General features: G+C 47.7%; 1 protein-coding gene across 3 annotated transcripts in view; it reads right to left on the bottom strand.

Annotated features, from left to right (window-relative positions):
- The window catches only part of SLC25A15 (solute carrier family 25 member 15), a 72,425-nt gene extending 65,491 nt beyond the window's left edge, over positions 1 to 6,934 (bottom strand). For 2 of the 3 annotated variants that reach the window (XM_055360022.2, XM_019039857.3), the window contains exons 1-2: positions 6,741 to 6,934; positions 3,132 to 3,255 (exon numbers count right to left, since the gene is read on the bottom strand). In XM_055360022.2, coding sequence (XP_055215997.1) covers positions 3,132 to 3,186 — 55 coding nt within the window. In that variant the 5' untranslated portion in view covers positions 3,187 to 3,255; positions 6,741 to 6,934. Of the gene's footprint in view, positions 1 to 3,131; positions 3,256 to 6,537; positions 6,621 to 6,740 lie in introns of those variants that run through there. The other variant, XM_063697278.1, reaches the window with a different exon arrangement.
- Positions 6,935 to 20,196: the final 13,262 nt, after the last annotated feature.

The raw sequence follows: 20,196 nt of genomic DNA, 5'->3' as shown, positions 1-20,196 counted from the left end.
ATCCCCGCACCCCCAATTCAATAATTACCTAATCACCTAAGTTCTTGAAATCCTCCTTTATCCTAGCTGTTTAGGGATCTAGATGTCTTACAGCCATTGCAGATAGGGAAATGGGAACTTCCCAGCACTTTAGAGTAGATAAGCTGGCTGAAAACCTGTGTGGTGGGGAAAACGTTGTTTAAAGGAAAAGAAGAGACACACACAACACCACATTTAAGCTCCATCCACATCACCTCGGGCTGCAGCTGGCTCTGTGCTTACAGTTGGATCACTTCCATGGGTGACCTCTGCCACAAAACACAACAGGTCCTCTGCTCCTATCAATGGCTGGCAGAAAATTCCCAAAGCCCAGCAAGTTCCACATCCAGAAAGGCAGGGCCCAAAGGCTCCAAACTAACCCTCCCCTCCAGTGTGCTGCAGACGCATTACGGAGTACTAAAGCAGAGACAGCAACGACACCAGACAAGGGACCCAGGGACCACAGTCCTGCCCTGTCTTCACACCATCTTGCTGTGTAACCTTGAACAAATCTACTGCTCCTCTGTGGGCCTTTTTCTACATATCCAACGAGCATTGGAGCCAACAATGTCTAAAGGTCTCTCTAGCTCCAGCACTCCAAGACTCCAAGATCCTCAAAAGTGGGAATCTACTTTCCATTTGCATTCCATAGGCCTCACAGCAGAACAGAGGTTTCTGTGTCACTGCTAGGCACCTCCTCTGCCCAGCCCCCAACCTATAGACCATGTCTCGCTACCCCTCCCCATCCTGTCCCCCCAGGAATGGGCTTCGTTGTCCTCAGAAGTTAAGACTACCCACAGCAGCTCTACCTCGGTGAGGGGCGTCCCTGTGTCGCCAGCACAGGGAGAAATACCTGTCCAACAGTGATGGGGACAGTGTGTCAGTATACATAAGGGATCAATACATGTTCAAAACATGCCCACCAGCAAATGCCTTACATACCAGGCTCCCAACCATACTGTTGCAATTTCTATCTTTCAAACTAACTGTAAATTATAAATGTGGTACCCAAATACCTGTATGCACATACACAGGAAAAGGTAAACTTTTAAATTCTATCACCATAGGTTGTAGATCTTTGACAGACTGACTGAAAGACATAAAATGTCAAAAGCTGAGACTATATGTGGCTAAAACCCTCCTTCTGCAAAAACAGAACTGAGCCCAAGAGCATTCACTCGCTGGTGAGAGGCGGCCTGGGGCAGGCAGATGTTTGCACCATTCTCAGGGTCAGCGTCCTCCCCAGTGTGGCATGGGGGAGAGGAGGGGGAAAGGGGCTTGGGAGGCTGTAGCCTAAAGGCACGCAGTGGGCAAGAGACTACTGGGCAGACCCCCACTGGCCTTCAGTTCCCTGGGCATCTGGGGCTGGGACGCTCCTTGTGGGTTCTGCCCTGGGAGAAGTGCCCTTCCCCAGTGCTCATTAGGGTCGGTGACGGTGACGCGCTCTCTCCAGTCTTCCTCATTAGCATACCCTGGCTGACCTTTGGCTCATGGAAAAACACTTTGCTCTTCTCTGAACAATTTCTTTTTCACAATTGAGCAAATGACTGATGAGGTGACCACATTCATGACCATACTCATCTGTTGGTGGTGGGGGTGGGGGGTGTGCTGGATAAGCACAGCATTGGGCAACACCCCCCCTGACCTCCCCACTCCAGGGAGCTGCAACTATTATGAGAATCCTGTGGGAGGCCACGGCAGTCCAGGGTTTTCCTTTGGGCAGTCAGTATTCCAGCCACTCCTCCTACTTCTGGACTCTGGAGAACCAAATTACCACCATGCACTTCCCATTCCGCCCTGTTTCCCAGCCTGAGGGTCCTGCTCTTCCTGCATGTTCAAGCTGATCTTTCTAAGGAGTAGCCTGCATGGTGCCAGCACTACCCCTTATCACAGGTAGCACCTCCCTGTGCTGGGGGAGCCTCAGGCTCTTGGGCTCAGGCCCCTAGGCTCAGATTAGCTGACATTCCCAGCAAATCCTACAACTTTCACGGCTCTAAGACACAGTCCATTATCAGTCTCATTTTCAAAGACATGTCTTTTTTTTTTTTCTTTTTGAGACAGAGTTTCACTGTTGTTGCCCAGGCTGGAGTGCAATGGTGCGATCTCGGCTCACCACAACCTCCGCCTCCCGGGTTCAAGCGATTCTCCTGCCTCAGCCTCCCAAGTAGCTAAGATTACAGGCATGCACCACCACGCCTGGATAATTTTGTATTTTTAGAAGAGACGGGGTTTCTCCATGTTGGTCAAGCTGGTCTTGAACTCCTCACCTCAGGTGATCTGCCCGCCTTGGCCTCCTAAAGTGCTGGGATTACAGGCGTGAGCCACTGCACCCAGCCTTTTAAAGACATTTCTAAGAGTGTCCTCCTTTCTTTCCCAACACTAGCAGGGACAGTAAGTGGTGTTTCCCAGGAGATGCTATGGTGTTATTTTTGCACTACAAGGGCTCTGAAGACTGCCAGGCTTGAAGTGAAGAACCACATCACCTGCATATCCCAGGCAGGTGACAATGGACACGTGGCTTCACCTCTGAGCTGTTTTCCAGCTGTACTGGGCACCTTCCACCCATCACCCTGACTGACAAGGTGTTAACAATAACAGACACTCCTCTACCTTCTGCTACTCTCTGAACAATACTAAAATTCCATCAAATGGATTAATCCCAAAGGTAAAGTACTGGAGGGAGAAAGGTAGTATTTTCATACCACTTTCATTTGATCTCATTTAGAGAGTAGTTGAGGAATAAAGAGAACTGGGTTTTCTCTGGGATTATAGTTAGGCATTGCGTAATGACCGGGACATGTTCTGAAATACGCGTCATTACACAATTTCGTCATTGTGCTATCATAGAGCATACACACCTGACCCTAGATGGCGTAGCCTACTCCACACCTAGGCTATTCGGTATGGCCTGTTGCTCCTAGGCTACACACCTGTACGGGATGTTACTGTACTGGATGTTGCAGGCAACTATAACACAGTGGTATTTATGTATCTAAATGTATCTAAACACAGAAAAGGTACAGTAAAAATATGGTAGTATAATCTCATGGGACCACCATCAGATACACCATCCATCACCGACAGAAACATGGTGATGAGGCACATGACTGTACCTGCAGCCCCCGCTGTGAGGTCAATGGCAGCCTGGATAGCAGGATTGGATTTCATGTTTGCCCACTCTTCTGCTGGTCTTGTGGAAGGCAGCTCTCTGGAGCTTATGACAGGCACCACATATCCCTGGGGGGAGGCAAGAGTTCACCATTAGTCCAAGTCTGCAGCATCCTGTTCTCTAGGCCTGCAGCCAAATTACAGAACCTAAACTTCTGGGAGCCATGACCTGGGGTCCACACTGTTCCAAAGGAAAGGGGCTCAAGGTATCAGTGCAGCTTAGCAACTGCCCCCTAGAAAGCTCACAGATCAAAAACCTCCCCTGTGTATCAATGCTACAGCCACCAGCAGCACTTCAACTGACCTTTCTAAAAACTGAAAAAACGAACACCAAATAAGTAAGCCAACCACAGGTGTACCAAACCACATCAGACTTATTTTTTTAGAGGCCTATGCTGAGCCATCAATTGAACAGGCTCAGTTCTAAATTCAGACAGCAGCCTGTGCTGGGTGCCTAAGGGGATCTCACAAGACAGTAGGTCTGGAAAAGAGCACCCAGGCAGCCAAGGGTGGGAGCTGCACCCTGGGATCACACACGCCTTGGTGAATGCCTGCTCTACCTGCAGCGTGGCTCCTTCAGCCTCTACAGCTGGGAGTCCTCATCTGTACAAGGTGAATAATAAAAATATTATAAAACAAACGCAGTCACAAATAGCCACATCAGACTGATGGGACGCCACACCGTGCACAAGCATCATGTGTTCTTAGAACAAGGCCCTGCGCAAGCATCTTCCTGTCACACACATCTTCTCGTCACCACAGTCCACCAGCCCTTCAAATGTAAACGTGTGCAGGAGTAGCCTGGGGGCCTTGCTAAATAAAAGGCAGCCTCTGATTCAGTAGCCTTGGACAGGACCAGAGATTCTGCCTGTTTTGATGAGTTCCCAAGTGAGGCGGACAATGCCAGTCCACAGACTCACACTTTGAGATACAACACCTGGGCCGTTGTGTCCAAATCCACTTGATAACCTGGAGCACTTATTAAATATCCAAATTGCCAGGACTTTCTTCTGGAAATCTTGATTCAGTATGTTTTGGCTGGAGCCTTGGGCATTTGGGAAAACTAGAATTTCTTTCTCTCTCTTTAAACAAAAGTCAACTACTGTTGAGGCATGGGCTTAATAAATGTTGACTAAAATATCCAACTCAACAACCAATCCTGTACAATTTTCAAACGGTGTTAGTAACTTATTTGCAAATAATAAGGAACAACTTATTCCTCATCACACTGAGGAGCCATGTGACCCATCGTGCTGGATCAGAGATGAACACCAAGCGCACTCCTAACACCAATGTCACCCTGAACGTCAACAGGAAACATTGGCCGTGGAGAAGTTGTTTAAACCTCTTGAAGCATTTTGCCAATGACGAGACTTCAATAATCCTCCTTTATTTACAAAAAATTTAAAACCAGTGGCAACAACGGCACGTTACTTAATAAAGCAACTAAGTTAGAAGTGCAAGACACTGATTTATATGCTGTTGATAGGTCTGGAGAGACAGGACCATTCACTATGCTGAAAAGGTGGTGGCCATCTGGTATCTTCCTAAAAAAGTTTATCAGGGTCCTGGCCAGGCGCGGTGGCTCACGCCTGTAATCCCAGCACTTTGGGCCGGCTGAGGTAGGAGGATCACGAGGTCAGGAGTTTGAGACCAGCTTGACAAATATGGTGTAACCCTGTCTCTACTTAAAATACAAAAATGACCCCAGCGTGGTGATGCACACCTGTAGTCCCAGCTACTCAGGAGGCTGAGGCAGAAGAATCACTTGAACCCGGGAGGTGGAGGTTGCAGTGAGCCGAGATTGTGCCACTGGACTCCAGCCTGGGCAACAGAGCGAGACTCTGTCTCAAAAAAATAATAATAATAATAATAGAAAATAAAAAATAAAACAAATAAATAAATAAATAAAAAGTTTATCAGGGTCCTAATCCTTTCCCAGAAGGCAAACTAAAGCCTGGAGCAAGACAAGGTCTTCTCCAAGGCCACACAACTGTCAGTGACAGAGGATTCAGTTCAAAGTCCTGTCTTTTCAGGCCTGTGCCTACAAACCAACCCTTAATCTGAGTATTTCAACCTGGCCAAAGGCAACACAAAACACCCAACCCTATATTTTAGGGAAAGAAAAAAACGGGGGCAACTGAGAAGACAGACAGAGGCAAGTACAATGTGGCCTCCTAGATAAACCTCAATGCGCTTATTTCTTTTGGCACAGACACTTCCTTCTTAATTTTGAAGGAAAGTCACATCACATAACATTCTATCTGTCCATAAGAATTAAACCCTGTTAGGTGAGCCAAACTTAAACACATTAAATTCTACAAATAGGCCAGGCACAGTGGCTCACGCCTGTAATCCCAGCACTTTGGGAGGCCAAGGCGGGAGGATCACCTGAGGTCGGGAGTTCAAGACCAGCCTGACCAACATGAGAAACCCCGTCTCTATTAAAAATACAAAATTAGCCTGGTGTGGTGGGCCATGCCTGTAATCCCAGCTACTCGGGAGGCTGAGGGAGGAGAACAGCTTGAACCCAGGAGGCGGAGGTTGCAGTGAGCCGAGATCGCCCCATTGCACTCCAGCCTGGGCAACAAGAGCGAAACTCCGTCTCAAAAAAATAAACAAATAAATTCTACAAATAGCCACTAGAATTATTAGGATAGAAAACGATGATGGGTACTAACAGATTCACTCAGAAGGAGTGGGCAACTAATTCACATTATGTGTAGCTCTGGCTTGGAGAAGACACAGGGCTTGGAGGCAAGACTGTTCAGCATGAATTAAAATTGATTTATGAGTTTGCTGTAGCACTTGGAATAGAAAAAAGAATCTTTTCAGCGCCTTTGACCCCTCTCTCAAATTACACCAGGGTGCAACTGAGGAACAACAGTGCCGACCACCCACTTTTCTCGACCCTTGGGGAAATTAACTTTTTTTTGGAAGGGAGAGTCAGTAGATGAGGCTGCATTTTCCACCAGGGAACACGAACTGCTGCGGGAAGATCCCAGCTTCTGGCTAAAGCTGGGGCGGTAGGAGCCGCAGGCCAGCTCGCCATCCAGTCCCCAGAGCCCGGGCTTTAGGTAAAGCGTGGAGATGCAAATCAGTTTTGCCGCCAAGGACCGGCCAGGCGCGTCTCCTCCCGGGCCTCGCAAGGAACAGGTCAGGGAGACGACTTCCAACTTTCTTTGCCGGACCCTAAACGTTCGCCGCCCCTGCCCAGCCGCCCACTCCTGAGCAGCCAACAAGTCTCCATTCACAAGCGGCTCCATGCTGCCCAGCACTGGCGCCCCTGAGGCGCGGAGCCCCGCAGCCAAATGACACGACTTGGGGGCAAACAAGGACAAAAGTTCCCACCAGGTGGGCACTGCGGGAAGGAGGCCGACGACCCCGAGATTCTCCGAGTCCCGCGGCACGTGCGCGGCGACGCTGGCCGCTTCCCCCGCCGCTCGGGAAGGTCACGCCGCCCGGACACCGAGGCCCGCCCCGCGCCCCGCTCCCCGCTCCCTCCGCCTGGCGCGCTCCCCGCAGCTGCAGGCGCCAGACCGGGCTGCGCTCACCGCCGCGCCGGCGTGGCCGCGTCGAGCTCAGGCTCCGCCGCCCGCTCTCGGCTCCGGGTCGCCGGCTGGGGCGGCCACTTAACACCCACGTCGGCAACGGCCGGCCCTTCGCCCCGCCCTTCGCGCAGGCATCCCGGACTGCGGCCCCGCGAAGCTCAGGAGCGCCCCTGCGGCTAGGGGGCGGGCTGCGCAGGGCCGCGCCCGGGCCGAGACCGGGAGCCGCCACCGCCCACCGGCCCTGCCACCGCCCCCCGGCCCTGCCACCGCCCCCAGCACGGGAAGCGGAAGTGGGCGTGGGGCCGCGGCGCGCACAGCCAGCCCGCGACCCGGCGTGGTGCTGCCGCCGACCCTGGTGAAGCTGGAGAGCGGGGCCTGCGCCTCCGGAGACTTTCCCACCTCTGGGATCCCCGAGACCCTCTCTGAGGCCGGACCCTTGTTAGCCCGCTGGGCTGGGACTGGGGGGCTGGGGGCTGGGAATGTCAGTGGTTGGGAGGACTTACTTTTTAGCTACTTTGACCTTGTTGGGAGGCTAAGGCCTTATTTATAAATTATATTTGAGTACAAAATTATACTCGGGATCCAAGGCCCTAATAGGAAATACAACTAAGTATGAAAATACAACTAAGTATGAAAATACAGGAATTAGCCGGGCATGGTGGCTCACGCCTGTAATCCCAGCACTGTGGGAGGCCGAGGTGGGCGGATCACCTGAGGTCAGGAGTTCAAGACCAGCCTGGCCAACATGGTGAAACCCTGTCTACTAAAATTACAAAAATTTCTCCAGCGTGGTGGTGCGTGTCTGTAACCCCAGCTACTAGGGAGGCTGAGGCAGGAGAATCGCTTGAATCTGGGAGGTGAAGGTTGCAGTGAGCCAAGATTGCATCACTACACTCCAGCCTGGGCTACACAGCGAGACTCCGTTTCATAAAAACAAACAAACAACGACAAAAAAAAAAAAAAGATGTGGTGACACGTGCCTCTATTCTCAGCTATTTGGGAGGCCAAGGCGGGAGGATTGCTTGAGGCCAGGAATTGGAGGCCACAGTGAGCTATGATGGCACTGTTGCACTCCAGCCTGGATGACAGAGACCTCATCTCTCTCTCTCTCTCACACACACACACCCTCCACACAATGTAATTTTATTTTACAACTTTAAGCCTTGTTTAGATGTGCTGTTGGATTATTATTATTTTCTTTTTTTTTCTTTTTTTTTTTTTTGAGACAGAGTCTCACTCTGTCACCCGAGCTGGAGTGCAATGGTGCAATCTCAGCTCACTGCAACGTCCCCCTCCCGGGTTCAAGCGATTCTCCTGCCTTAGCTTCCCAAGTAGCTGGGATTACAGGCATGTGCCACCACACCCAGCTAATTTTGTATTTTTTAGTAGAGACAGGGTTTCACCACCTTGGCCGGGCTGGTCTCGAACTCCTAACCTCAGGTGATCTGCCTGCCTCAGCCTCTCAAAGTGCTGGGATTACACGTGTGAGCCACCACGTCTGGATGTGCTATTGGATAATTACCTACATTATTTAAGTGATTTAATTGGTGTTAGTGCTTAACATGAATGCACACTTGAGTAGACCTCCCAGGCTGTAGTAGATGCTATGATGGGATCAGAGTGCCTGGTACATGGACACTCATCAGAATCAGCACTTTAGAACTCGGGCTTCTGGACCGTAATCGAATTACAGAAACAAGCCAGGGAGTTGGGATGACTTGTCCAAAGTGATCGGGAACATAACTAACTGAAAGCAGATCGAGCAGCTGAAACTACAGTTACAGCAGCTTAAAGGGGTTGGCAATATCACCTGGTCCAATAGCTTTTGCAGCTTAAGAAAATGAGACCCAAAGGAACCCTGATTAAGGACAGACTTGGCTGGGTGTGGTGGCTCATGCCTGTCATCCCAACATGTTGGGAGGCTGAGGCAGGAGGATTGCTTGAGCCCAGGAGTTCGAGTTGAACCTGGGCAACACAGTGATGTAACTGCCCAATGGGTTCTTCTCGCCCGCTGCCTCAACTGAGCCAATTTATCAAGATGGGGGAATTGCAATAGAGAAACAGTTTAATTCACGCAGAACCAGCTGTGCAGGAGACCAGAGTTTTATTATTACTCAAATCAATCTCCCCAAGAATTTGGAGTTTGGAGTTTTTAGGGATAATTTGGTGGGTAGGGGGCCAGTGAGTGGGAGTACTGATTGGTCATGTTGGAGATGAAATCACAGGGAGTCTAAACTGTCCTCTTACGCTGAGTCGGTTCCTGGGTGGGGGCCACAAAACCAGATGAGGCAGTTTATCAATCTGGGTAGTGCCAGCTGATCAATCCATCAAGTACAGGGTCTGCAAAAATATCTCAATCTTATCTGTGATCTTAGGTTTTACAATAGTGATGTCATCCTGAGGAGCTATTTGGGGAGGTTTAGAATCTTGCAGTTTCCAGCTGCATGACTCCTAAACCATAATTTGTAAACTTGTGGCTAATTTGTTAGTCCTACAAGGCGGCCTAGTCCCCAGGCAGGAAGGGGGTTTGTTTTGGGAAAGGGCTGTTGTCGTCTTTGTTTCGACGCTAAACTATAATCTAAGCTCCTCCCAGAGTTAGTTGGGCCTACACCCAGAACAAGGACAGTTTGGAGGTTAGAAGCAAGATAGAGTCAGTTAGGTCAGATCTCTTTCACCGTCATAATTTTCTTGGTTATAATTTTTGCAATGACAGTATCAGTGAGCTCCTGTCTTTACTAAAAATCAAAACAAAAAAAAATTTTTTTAAATCTGGTGTGTTGGCGCATGCCTGTAGTCCCAGCTACTGGGGAAACTGTGGCAAGATCTCTTGAGCCTAGGAGGTTGAAACTGCAGAGAGCTGTGTTCACGCCACTGCAGTCCAGCCTGGGCGACTGAGCAAGACCCTGTCAAAAAAAAAAAAAAAAAAGAAAGACCCTGTTATAGATTAGGAAGAGCACTGGACTTGGGGCCAGGATGTTTGTATAAATGTCCCTGTGTGACCTTTAGTGAGTCACTTAGCCTTTTGTAAACCCCAGCCACAGCATGACTGCATCACTGGTTCCTTTGAACCCCCTGTGCTCCATCAGCTTGCTGGAACAGTCCACCATGCAGGGCGCTTGGTACTCTCCTCGAGCCGTTGGGCCCTAGCCTAGTGCTTTGTTTTGTCTTCCTTGAGCCCCTTCCTCTCCTATCCTGACAAGGGCTGTTCCAAACTCTCATCACTCCCAAGCCTTCCACATTTCTCCTCTCCATGCCTCCCAATTTGTTCTATAAGAAACTATCGGAATTTTGCTCAGATTTTTAATCCATAGTCTACAAAGTTACCTTTTTTGGGTTTTTTTGCACAAACTCTCATTTATTTGTCTTCTGTCCAACTTAGTTGCTGTGTCCCCTTGCCTAGCCCAATGGCTGGTGAGAATGAGGTTGGAGAAGAAACCAAGGTGTTGGGAGGCCACATTACACAGGCGCTAAGAGAAAAGCAGGGACTCAGCAAAGTTCTGTCCAACTCCAAAGGTCGGGCGCTCAGCTGGTACACTGTGCAGTGCTCCCTCCCAGAGGCTTTTTTTCTTTCTTTCTTTGAGACGGAGTCTTGCTCTGTTGCCTAGGCTGGAGAGCAATGGCGCGATCTCGGCTCACTGCAACCTCTGCCTCCCGGGTTCAAGCAATTATCCTGCCTCAGCCTCCCGAGTAGCTGGGATTACAGGCGCCCGCCACCATGCCTGGCTAATTTTTTTGTATTTTTAGTAGAGTTGGCGTTTCACCATGTTTGCCAGGCTAGTCTCGAACTCCTGACCTCAAGCGATCCGCCTGCCTCGACCTCCCAAAGTGCTGGGATTACAGGCATGAGCCACTGAGCCCAGCCGAGGCTTCTTATTAAAAGCAAGAGGTGCCAGATGTGGTGGCTCCCACCTGTAATCCCAGCGCTTTGGGAGGCTGAGGCGGGTGGATCACGAGGTCAGGAGTTCAAGACCAGCCTGGTCAATATGGTGAAACCCCGTCTCCACTAAAAATTCAAAAATTTAGCCAGGCATGGTGGCAGGTGCCTGTAATCCCAGCTACTTGGGAGGTTGAGGCAGAGAATTGCTTGAACCCAGAAGGTGGAGGTTGCAGTGAGCCGAGATTGGGCCACTGCACTCTGGCCTGGGTGACAGAGCGAGACTCTGTCTCAAAAAAAAGGCAAAAGGGCTGCAGGAACTGGAAGTTCTTTCTTCTGAAATACATCTCCTTCTATAATATTTTATAAAAGTCACCTCCACAGCTTAAAATCCCCCACAACAGTGGCTCTTTCTGCTATCTTTATTTTAGGAAGAAAGAAATAAATATATAGATGTTAAAAATGCTTCCTATCTCTCAGATGCTCAGAGAAGTGATTGTAAAATCATCTGGTTGGCACTAAATTAAGAAAGTGTCCATGCAAACTTTGTTCTGAGTGTAATTTCCTAGGAATCCTGGCCGGGTGTGGTGGCTCATGCCTGTAATCCTAGCATCTTGGGAGGCTAATGGGGGTGGATCACCTGAGGTCAGGAGTTTGAGACCAGCGTGACCAACATGGTAAAACCCTATCTCTACTAAAAATACAGAAATTAGCCGGGCTTGGTGGCACGTGCCTGTAATCCCAGCTACTCGGGAGGCTGAGGCAGGAGAATCGCTTGAACCTGGGAGGCGGAGGTTGCAGTGAGCCAAGATTGTGCGACTGCACTCCAGCCTGGGTGGCAGAGTGAGACTCCATCTCAAAAAAAAAAATTCCTAGGAATCCTATGGCCTCTTGAGAACAACATTTTAGAGACATGGATCACTGCTGTCTATAGAGGTAGCTCAATTCAATGGTATTTCAGACCTAGGTTCCAAACAGGAAACACGTCAACACACTGACCTCTCTGCTCCGGGTAACCGTTTGCTGTACTTGGAATTGCACGATTCCAGAGATTTCAAAGCAGCTGGCTTTGTGATGGGTGGCAAGTGTGACGCAGGTCAGAGGTGAGAGGACAGACTTGGAATGTCTGCATGGAAAAGCAAGCATTTGCTATTTCAACAAAATTTCACAATGCACTGGTTAATGACACTAAAAGGAGAAATAATTTCACAAAATGTATCCCTGGTTCTTATACCACATGGGGCATGTTTTCACAAAGTGAGTTAATTGGAGTTGCAAGCAGATCAACAGCATAAAACATCTCTGACTCAAATATATTTATAGTTAATAAGAAAGAAGATGGGAGGCTGAGGCCAGCAGATCACCTGAGGTCAGGAGTTTGAGACCAGCCTGGCCAACATGGAGAAACCCCATCTCTACTAAAAATACAAAAATTACCTGGCCATGGTGGCGGGTGCCTGTAATCCCAGCTACTCAGGAGGCTGAGGCAAGCAAATCGCTTGAACCCAGGAGGCGGAGGTTGCAGTGCAGTGAGCTGAGATCGCACCATTGCACTCCAGCCTGGGTGACAGAGCGAGACTCTGTCTCAAAAAAAAAAAAAAAAAAAAAAGAAGAAGAAGAAGAAAACTTGCTTTTGATTATGCAATTTTAGTACCCATTAAATATTCTTGGCTTGCTGATGTAACTTTTATTGAAAACTCCCACAAGTCTTTTTTGGAGTCAGGTAGAATTTATATGTTATTTTATTTGTTCCTTTTATTTCTAGTTGACATATAATAATTGTACATATTTGTTGGGTAGAGAGTGATATATTAATACATGTACACAATGTGTAATGGTCTAATCAGGGCAATTAGCATAGGCCTCACCTGAAACATTTCTCATTCTTTGTGTTGGGAACATTCAAAATCTCTTTTCCAGCTCTTGGAACATACACCATAAATTATTGTTAACTATATTCATCCTACAGTGCTAGAATTTGTTCCTCTTATCTAGCTTAAATTTCATCTCTGTTGACCAATCTCTCCCTATCTTTTCCTCCCTCTGCCTTTCCCAGCCTCTAATAACCATAATGGAATTTATATTTTAAATAAATAAACATGGATTTGGATTTCTGTCAGTCTACGTAGAATAAGAGGGCGATCTGCATCCAGTAAAAGACTTGTTAGAACAGTGTTTTGGGGTGGGCAATTTTTATAATTTGTCTTTTCCTTGGCAACGTTTTAATGGTACAGGGAAAGAAATGGCGAGTGGAAGAGGGAGCAGAAGGAAGCAGAAGAGGGAGAGGGAGAAGGCACTAGCTGAGGCACATATTTTATGAGCCTTAAATTTGTTTTTATTTTATTTTATTTCTCGATGTTCCCTCTGACAGTTAATAAGCCTTAAATTTGAATTTGTAAGATATATATTTTTTTAAATATAAAACTTATAATAGCAAATAAGGGAAAATGCTCATAAATGGTTAAAATTTTATGGTTCATCAATAAGAGGAAATACTCTTCTCACATCATATGCTTTAGGACAAGTTGGCCACAATTAACAGAATGCCCAACTATCAGTTTATTTGTTTGTTTAGAGACAGGGTCTTGCTCTGTTGCCCAGGCTGGAGTAGTGGCATGATCATAGCTCACTGAAGCCTTGAACTCCTGGGTTCAAGCCATCCTCCCACCTCTGCCTCCCCAGTAACTAGGACTATAGGTGTGTGCCACTATGCCCAGCTATTTTTTTTTTTTTTTTTACAGACAGGGGTCTCACTATATTGCCCAGGCTGGTCTCAAACTGCTGGGCTCAAGTGATCTTCCCACCTCAGCTTCCCAAAGTCCTGGGATTACAGGATGAGCCAATGTGCCCAGCCTAGTGTATTTATTTTGAATGTTAAAAAAATCCTAGAAGTAGGAAGTTCCAGAGCTGGTTAATTTAACAGCTCAATAATATCTGGGGCAGCTTCTCTGTGATTCTCCTAGCTTTTCCCTCATGACTACAAGATGGCTGCCACAGCTCTGCCTGTCACATCCTCACAGGCAACATCCAAAGGCAAAAAGGAAGCACGCTCACGTATCTCCCTCTCATCAGGGAAAACAATATTTCCCAGCAGCCCTCTGTCAGGCTTCCTTTTGTATTTCATTGGCCGAGAAATAGGTCTCATGCTCCTCCCAAATATCAACACTTGGAGGAGATTGGCATTAGCATGATTGCTTGAGAACAGGGTGAGCAAGTTTCTTCTGAAGAGAACCAGCCAGTAAATATGTCAGGCTTTGCAGGGCGTGCGGTCCCTGTCACATATATTCAGCTCTGCTGTTGTACAGCCAAAGCAGCTAGAGATACCGGAAACAAATACGTATGCCTGTGTTCCAGTGTCTCTGTGGACACTGAAACTTGAATTTTATATAAATTTTTACCTGTCGCAAATAATTTTTTTTCCCCAACCATTTAAAACTATAAAAAGCATTTTGTATGGTGTGAGGCCATACAAAAACAGGTGGCAGGCCAGATTTGGCTAGCAGGCTGTAGTTGGTCAACCCCTGGTTTGGAGCAATGAGGACTCATCCCATTGGGGCTGTGGGAGGGTCCACCTTCCTGGAGACATCATCACCCAAACCTGAAAAAAAGAAGGGCAAGGAAAGGGTTGTTGGACAACTGAGAATGTCTCATACAGCATATTAAGGATACAGGAAAATGCTGAGGGATATAGTAATTTTTGAAAAGCGGATTACATGTCATATGCAGGATGATCCCCCACCAATTCCGCCTGTTGAAATCCCTGCCATTCACCGAGATCTATGTTAGACGCAGTCACCTCATAGCACCTGTTTCTGATTCCTGGTTCTCGGATAGCAAATTGGAGCATTCCTTCCTATCAGTAACAAACTTCCCTTTAGTACCTATCCTGTGTTGGATGGTGTCAACCCAAACTAACTGCTGGAAATGCAGAAGTGAAAGAGTCAACGGCTAGCTTGAAAGAAATCATGGCCCAAGCGGAGGAGGAAGAAACAAGCAATTATAATCCAGGGGGGCATGCGGTGAGAGGTGTGTGGGTAGCGAGGGCATCCCAGGGGGGCATAAATGAGGGATGGAATAGAAGGTTTCAGGGGAGGCCCACAGGAGACCTCCATGCCAACATGGATTTTGCAAAGCAAGTGGCCTTTCATTAAGAGGATTAATGTAGGTTGGTGTATCACCTACCACAGGGGCTGGAAGACTTGCAATTAGGCCAGACTCTTAGTTGTAATCAAGAAAAGCACAAAAAAGATTGATTAAGAGGATTACAAGGATATAGAGTGACTCTTCTGCTTGATGGATGGGGAGGTAAAGTGTCGTGAAGCACATCCTGAAACAAGGCCCTACACCCGCTGCAGACCTGGCCTGCAGTGGAAGCCACTGCCGCTGCCCCTTTAGAGCTCCGGATGTGATGGTTTGTGACGCTGCCCCTTCTTGTGCCAGGGCCACAGCCTGGTAACTATTGCTCCTCCAAAGCCTGGTGCCTGCGTTACCAGCATTGCCTGATACATCACTTCCACACCGCGTCCACTGCCTTGAGTTGCTCATCTCTAAGTTGGTATCTCGTGTAGACGAAGCTGATGGAGGGAGGCTCAGTCATGTGCCTGTACCCTGCTCTGCAAAGAAGCCTGGCCAAGTGAGATCTCTGGCATCTGGCAGGACTCATTCGTGTGTTAGGAAATTCCCAGAACATAGGCAGGGTTTTCAAACCCTGCTAAGCAGCCAGAAAACATGACGCATGTCCACTCTGCATGGACGGAGCATTCCAGTCCGAGGAAACACGCAAAGGCATAGAGGTATGAACCAGCAGAGCACGTTTGGGGAACGGTAGGCAGTTTGGTTCTGCAGGAGAGTAGAGCAGGGAGTGCTGGGAGAGTGGCTTGGAGCAGCCGGCAGGAGTCCCTGCTGAACTCATGCCCCCTGTGGCTTCAACCACAAGTGCAAGTAACTATTTTTTTTTGTTGTTGCGGGGTGGGGGCGAACAGGGCCTTGCTCTGTCACCCAGGCTGGAGTGCAGTGGCATGATCACAGCTCACCGCAGCCTCGAACTCCTGGGCTCAGGCAATCCTCCCACCTCAGTTTCCTGAGTACTACAGGTGTGCACCGCCACCCCCAGATAATTTTTGTATTTTTCTGTAAAGATGGGGTTTTGCCATGTCACCCAGGCTGGTCTTGAACTCCTGGTCTCAAGTGATCCTCCCGCCTTGGCCTCCCAAAGTACTAGGATTACAGGTGTGAACTACTCCACCCAGGAAGGGCAAGTGCTTGTATCTTAGCATTCCCTGCTGAGGCCTAGGAGCTGTGACTTCTCCTTGACTGGCCCAGGGCTCTGCCCCTGGTGAGTTTTAGTATCTGTCTAAAGGGATCATTGTCATAAATCTGTTGAATTGTATCATTGTTGTGAAGTAGCAAGTGTACACAGCTTCTGTCTCTCTCTCTCCCCTCTCTCTCTCGTGTGTACATATCTGCAATGTACTATTTTATAATTACATTAATAATGGTTCCCCCAGTAAAAATAATCTGAATTTAGACCCTTTGTATCTAAATATTTATATGGCACCCATCACTAGATACTTAGCTGTTTATAAACATTTTTAAAGTGCTTTCATTAAATTAATTATTCTGGTCAAACATAGGCAGATACAACCATTGAAAGGACACACAAATAAAGGCCCAGCACAGTTGAGACGCCACCTTAGCATGAAGGCTCTGGGTCAGACACCTGAAGGGAAAATCCTAGCCTCTCTGCTTCCAGCTGGATGAGTCAGAAAAGTCTCTTGGGGTGGGAATAAGAGGAAAGATCAGGTTCTGCCAGGTGACGCTCTTAAGTACTCCCTGCTCCATGCCGCTGCTTCTCAGCTTCATGTGATTGCACTTGGGCCACTTCCATGGGCCACATTCTAACCTTCTTATTTTATTTTATTAATTAATTTATTTCTAGAGACAAGGTCTCGCTCTCTTGCCCAGGCTGGAGCGCAGTGGCTTGATCATAGCTCACTGCAGCCTCGAGCTCTCAGGTTCAAATGATCCTCCTGCCCCAGCCTCCTAAGTAGCTGAAACTATAGGCATGTGCCACCACACCTGGCCAATTTTTAAATTATTTTGTTGGTGTGTTTGTTTGTAGAGAAGGGTGGGGGGGGGGGTCCTCATTTTGTTGACCAGGCTGGTCTCGAACTCCTGGCCTCAAATGATCCTCCCATCTCAGCCTCCCAAAGTGCTGAGATTACAGGTGTGAGCCACTGTGCCCAGCCCTAACCCTCTTATTTACAATAGTATTCTTTTCCTCACTGTGCCTAAAGTTGTAAAACATGGCCAATTCCCAAATGCACCATCATTCAAAGTATTTTGCCAACCTCTCTGTTCCAATTAAGCACTGGAAATTTGGAGATGAAAAGCCACACTTCATTCCATTCACTAAGAATCACAGAGCCAGGCACAAGGAGCTGGGAGTAGCAGTGCATGGGCACCCAGAGCACCAGGAAAGGGTCTGGAGGGGGCAAGAGCTGAGCCTTGAAGCAGGAGGAGGAGTTAGGCAGGGCAGAAGGAGGGAACACACCATAAGATTGCAAGGAGGTGGGGAAGCCATGACCATGTCCCGTGTCCGGGAGCTACAGGGGCTCTGGTCAGGGTAGGAGGAGAAGTAACAGGAAGGAGACTAGCAAAGGAGGTGGGGCTGATCTTGTGGGGTCTCACAGGCCCTGCTAAGAGAGTGTAGAGTTTCTTTAGAAGATGGTAGAGGGAGCTGCTGAGTGATGCAGACATCATGATGTGAACGTGGCTGTGTGGTGGAGGTTGACAGCATGGACTCTGGGTCGACTGACCAGTCCCCAAAAGCTGGCTCTCCCACCTGATGACTTTGCGATGGTAAGAAGCTCCTGTAAGCCTCAAATTTCTCATCTTAAAAAGAGAAGAATGGGCCGGGTGCAATGGCTCACACCTGTAATCCCAGCACTTTGGGAGGCTGAGGCAGGTGGATCTCTTGAGGTCAGGAGTACGAGACCAGCCTGGCCAATATGGTGAAACCCCCGTCTCTACTAAAAATACAAAAAAAAATTAGCCGGGTGTGGTGGCGCACACCTATAGTACCAGCTACTCTGGAGGCTGAGGCAGAAGAATCGCTTGAACCCAGGAGGTCGAGGTTGCAGTGAGCCGAGATTGCATCACTGCCCTCCATCCTGGGCAAAAGAGTCAGACTCCGTCTTAAAAAAAAAAAAAAAAAAAAAAAAAGGAAGAATGGTGTTACTTGCCTCAGAAAAATTTGTGAAGATGAGACAATACATATAAAGCACTTATAGCCTCTAGTACTTAGTAAGTGGTCAATAAATGCTAACTATTGTTGTTACTGATCATTTGAATAATAATGATGTATATAATTTGCCTCATTTTTTATAGTTGTGATAATGGAATGAATTAACTTTGTCACGGCAAAAGAAGTTTAAAATGTTAGTTGTGTATCCTGATAGAAAATATAAACTTAAAAAAAAATTTTTTTTAGAGATGGGAGTCTTGCTATGTTGCTCAGGCTGGTGTTGAACTCCTGGCATCAAGGTATCCTCTTGCTACAGCCATTGTGCCTGGCTAATATAAACATTTGTTTATTCATTCCACAAATATTGATTGACCATGAAGGATGTACCAGTCACAGTTCTAGGCTCTTGGGATAAAGTAGTGAACAAGGCTGACAGAGGTCCCTGCTCTCCCAGAGCTTACATTCTAGCCGGGAGGGTGATGATGAGAAAGGAAACCATGTAATTCACAAGGCCTGTAAATTCCACTAGGATAGAAAACGTGTTGTATTTGTACCTTGATCTATCTCAACTGCATAAGACAGGGCATATGATCAGGCACTCAATGAATATGTTGAATGAATGGAAGGAGATTATTTCAGATAGTGCTGCATGCAGGAAGACAAGGAAACAGCATGACATAACAGAATGGGAAGGTTGGCTTGGCTAGATGTGGTGCACTCCTGAGAAAGCCCTGCTGAGCTAAAGTGGATGATGTGAAGGAACCAATCGTGGGACAGTCTTTAGAATGGCTATTCCAGGCCAAAGAAGATTCCGTGCCTAAGCTGAAGGCCCGGAGGCAGGGCTGTGCTAGACCTGCACAAAGAAAGATGGAAAGGAATGAATGGACCCCACAGCACAGGGACCAATCATTTGTGGGTGTTTGGCAGACGTGTCTTTTATCTAACAGGAGACTTTTTGCCTCCAGAGGGCACTTGAACATAACAAATGCATCTAAGGGCCAGCTTGGGTTAGCCCTTAGAGAAGCAGTTTCCCGAAGGCATAACTTGAGAGGGCCAGGAATGCAAAAAGAAAATAATCTCAGACGAAGCCTTTGCTTATTGAAATTTGCAAGCACCTCTTTTAAAAATTAAATTTTCTTGAGATAGTTAGTACAATAAGCTAGCAATGTGGGTGTTCGTACATTAGTGTTAGTTGAATAATATAGCCCTCCCCCTGGTGGACAGATGACAGAGAAGTTTGGCAGGTAGGAGAGGGGACGAAAGGCTAATTTAGAGAGGTCTTGGCAAGGGTGTCAGGCCTGGGTGAGACCCAAAGCAAGGAAGCTCTGAGAAGCTAAAAGGCAACATAGAGACGGGCCAAGGGACAGGAGAGAATGAGTACAAGAAGTCAAGAGGATGGGCGGGGGGAACCAGAGTACTTTGATGTACTTTAGAAATTGACCTGAGGACAGTTCTGCCTGGTCATATCTCTGTCATCTCCAAAAATTATGTGCTAAGCACAGTTTCAGCATAGTTCTATGTCATATGCTGTGCAATACACATTAGTGTGACATGATCCTGGTCTTCCATGCACTTAAAATCCAAAGCAATTTTAAACATGAATATACTAAGAATGAGTCATCTTACGTAGAGGGGAAAGACAAGTATCTAGACAATCTAATTTGAAGGGCACGAAACCACTTCCTCTTCCGTCCCATCTCCTGTAAGTTCTGCTGCTGCGGGCCTCTCCGTGCCCCTCCCCCTTACTTTGTCCTTTGGTTTTGGGCACTAAAGACCTTGTGAAGGAGGTAATGGGCTCTAGGAGACTCATCCATCTGGGTGCAACCTCTCTGGGCCCCCCACAGGCCAGGCACCTGTTGCATTACATATCTTGTCCTATTACCTGCTCCACATCTGTGATCCCTGCTGGATCAGCAGCCCCTTGAAGCAGGGAGCAAGTCATACTCATCCGTGTATTCCAAGGGGACTAAAGCTACATTTTTCACACAATGTTATACATTTACACTAATATCATCTATCTATATATTATATAAACATGCATGCATGTTCATCTATTGCTTTTTTTTTTTTTTTTTTTTTTTTGAGACAGGATCTTGCTCTGTCACCCAGGCCCGAATGCAGTGATATGATCACAACTCACTGCAGCCTCCGCCTCCTGGGTGCAAGCAATCCTCCCACCTCAGCCTCCCAAGTAGTTACGACTGCAAGTGCACGCCACCATACCCAGCTAACTTTTTTTGGTATGTTTCATGGAGATGGGGTTTCCCCATGTTGTCCAGCTGGTCTCTAACTCCTGGGCTCAAGCAATCCACTTGCCTCAGCCTCCTAAAATGTTGTTT

The sequence above is a fragment of the Gorilla gorilla genome, chromosome 14, assembly GCF_029281585.2.
Source record: "Gorilla gorilla gorilla isolate KB3781 chromosome 14, NHGRI_mGorGor1-v2.1_pri, whole genome shotgun sequence".
NCBI lineage: Eukaryota > Metazoa > Chordata > Mammalia > Primates > Hominidae > Gorilla > Gorilla gorilla.
Note: the sequence above shows the minus strand (reverse complement) of the source record. Positions and strands in the feature narration are given on the sequence as shown.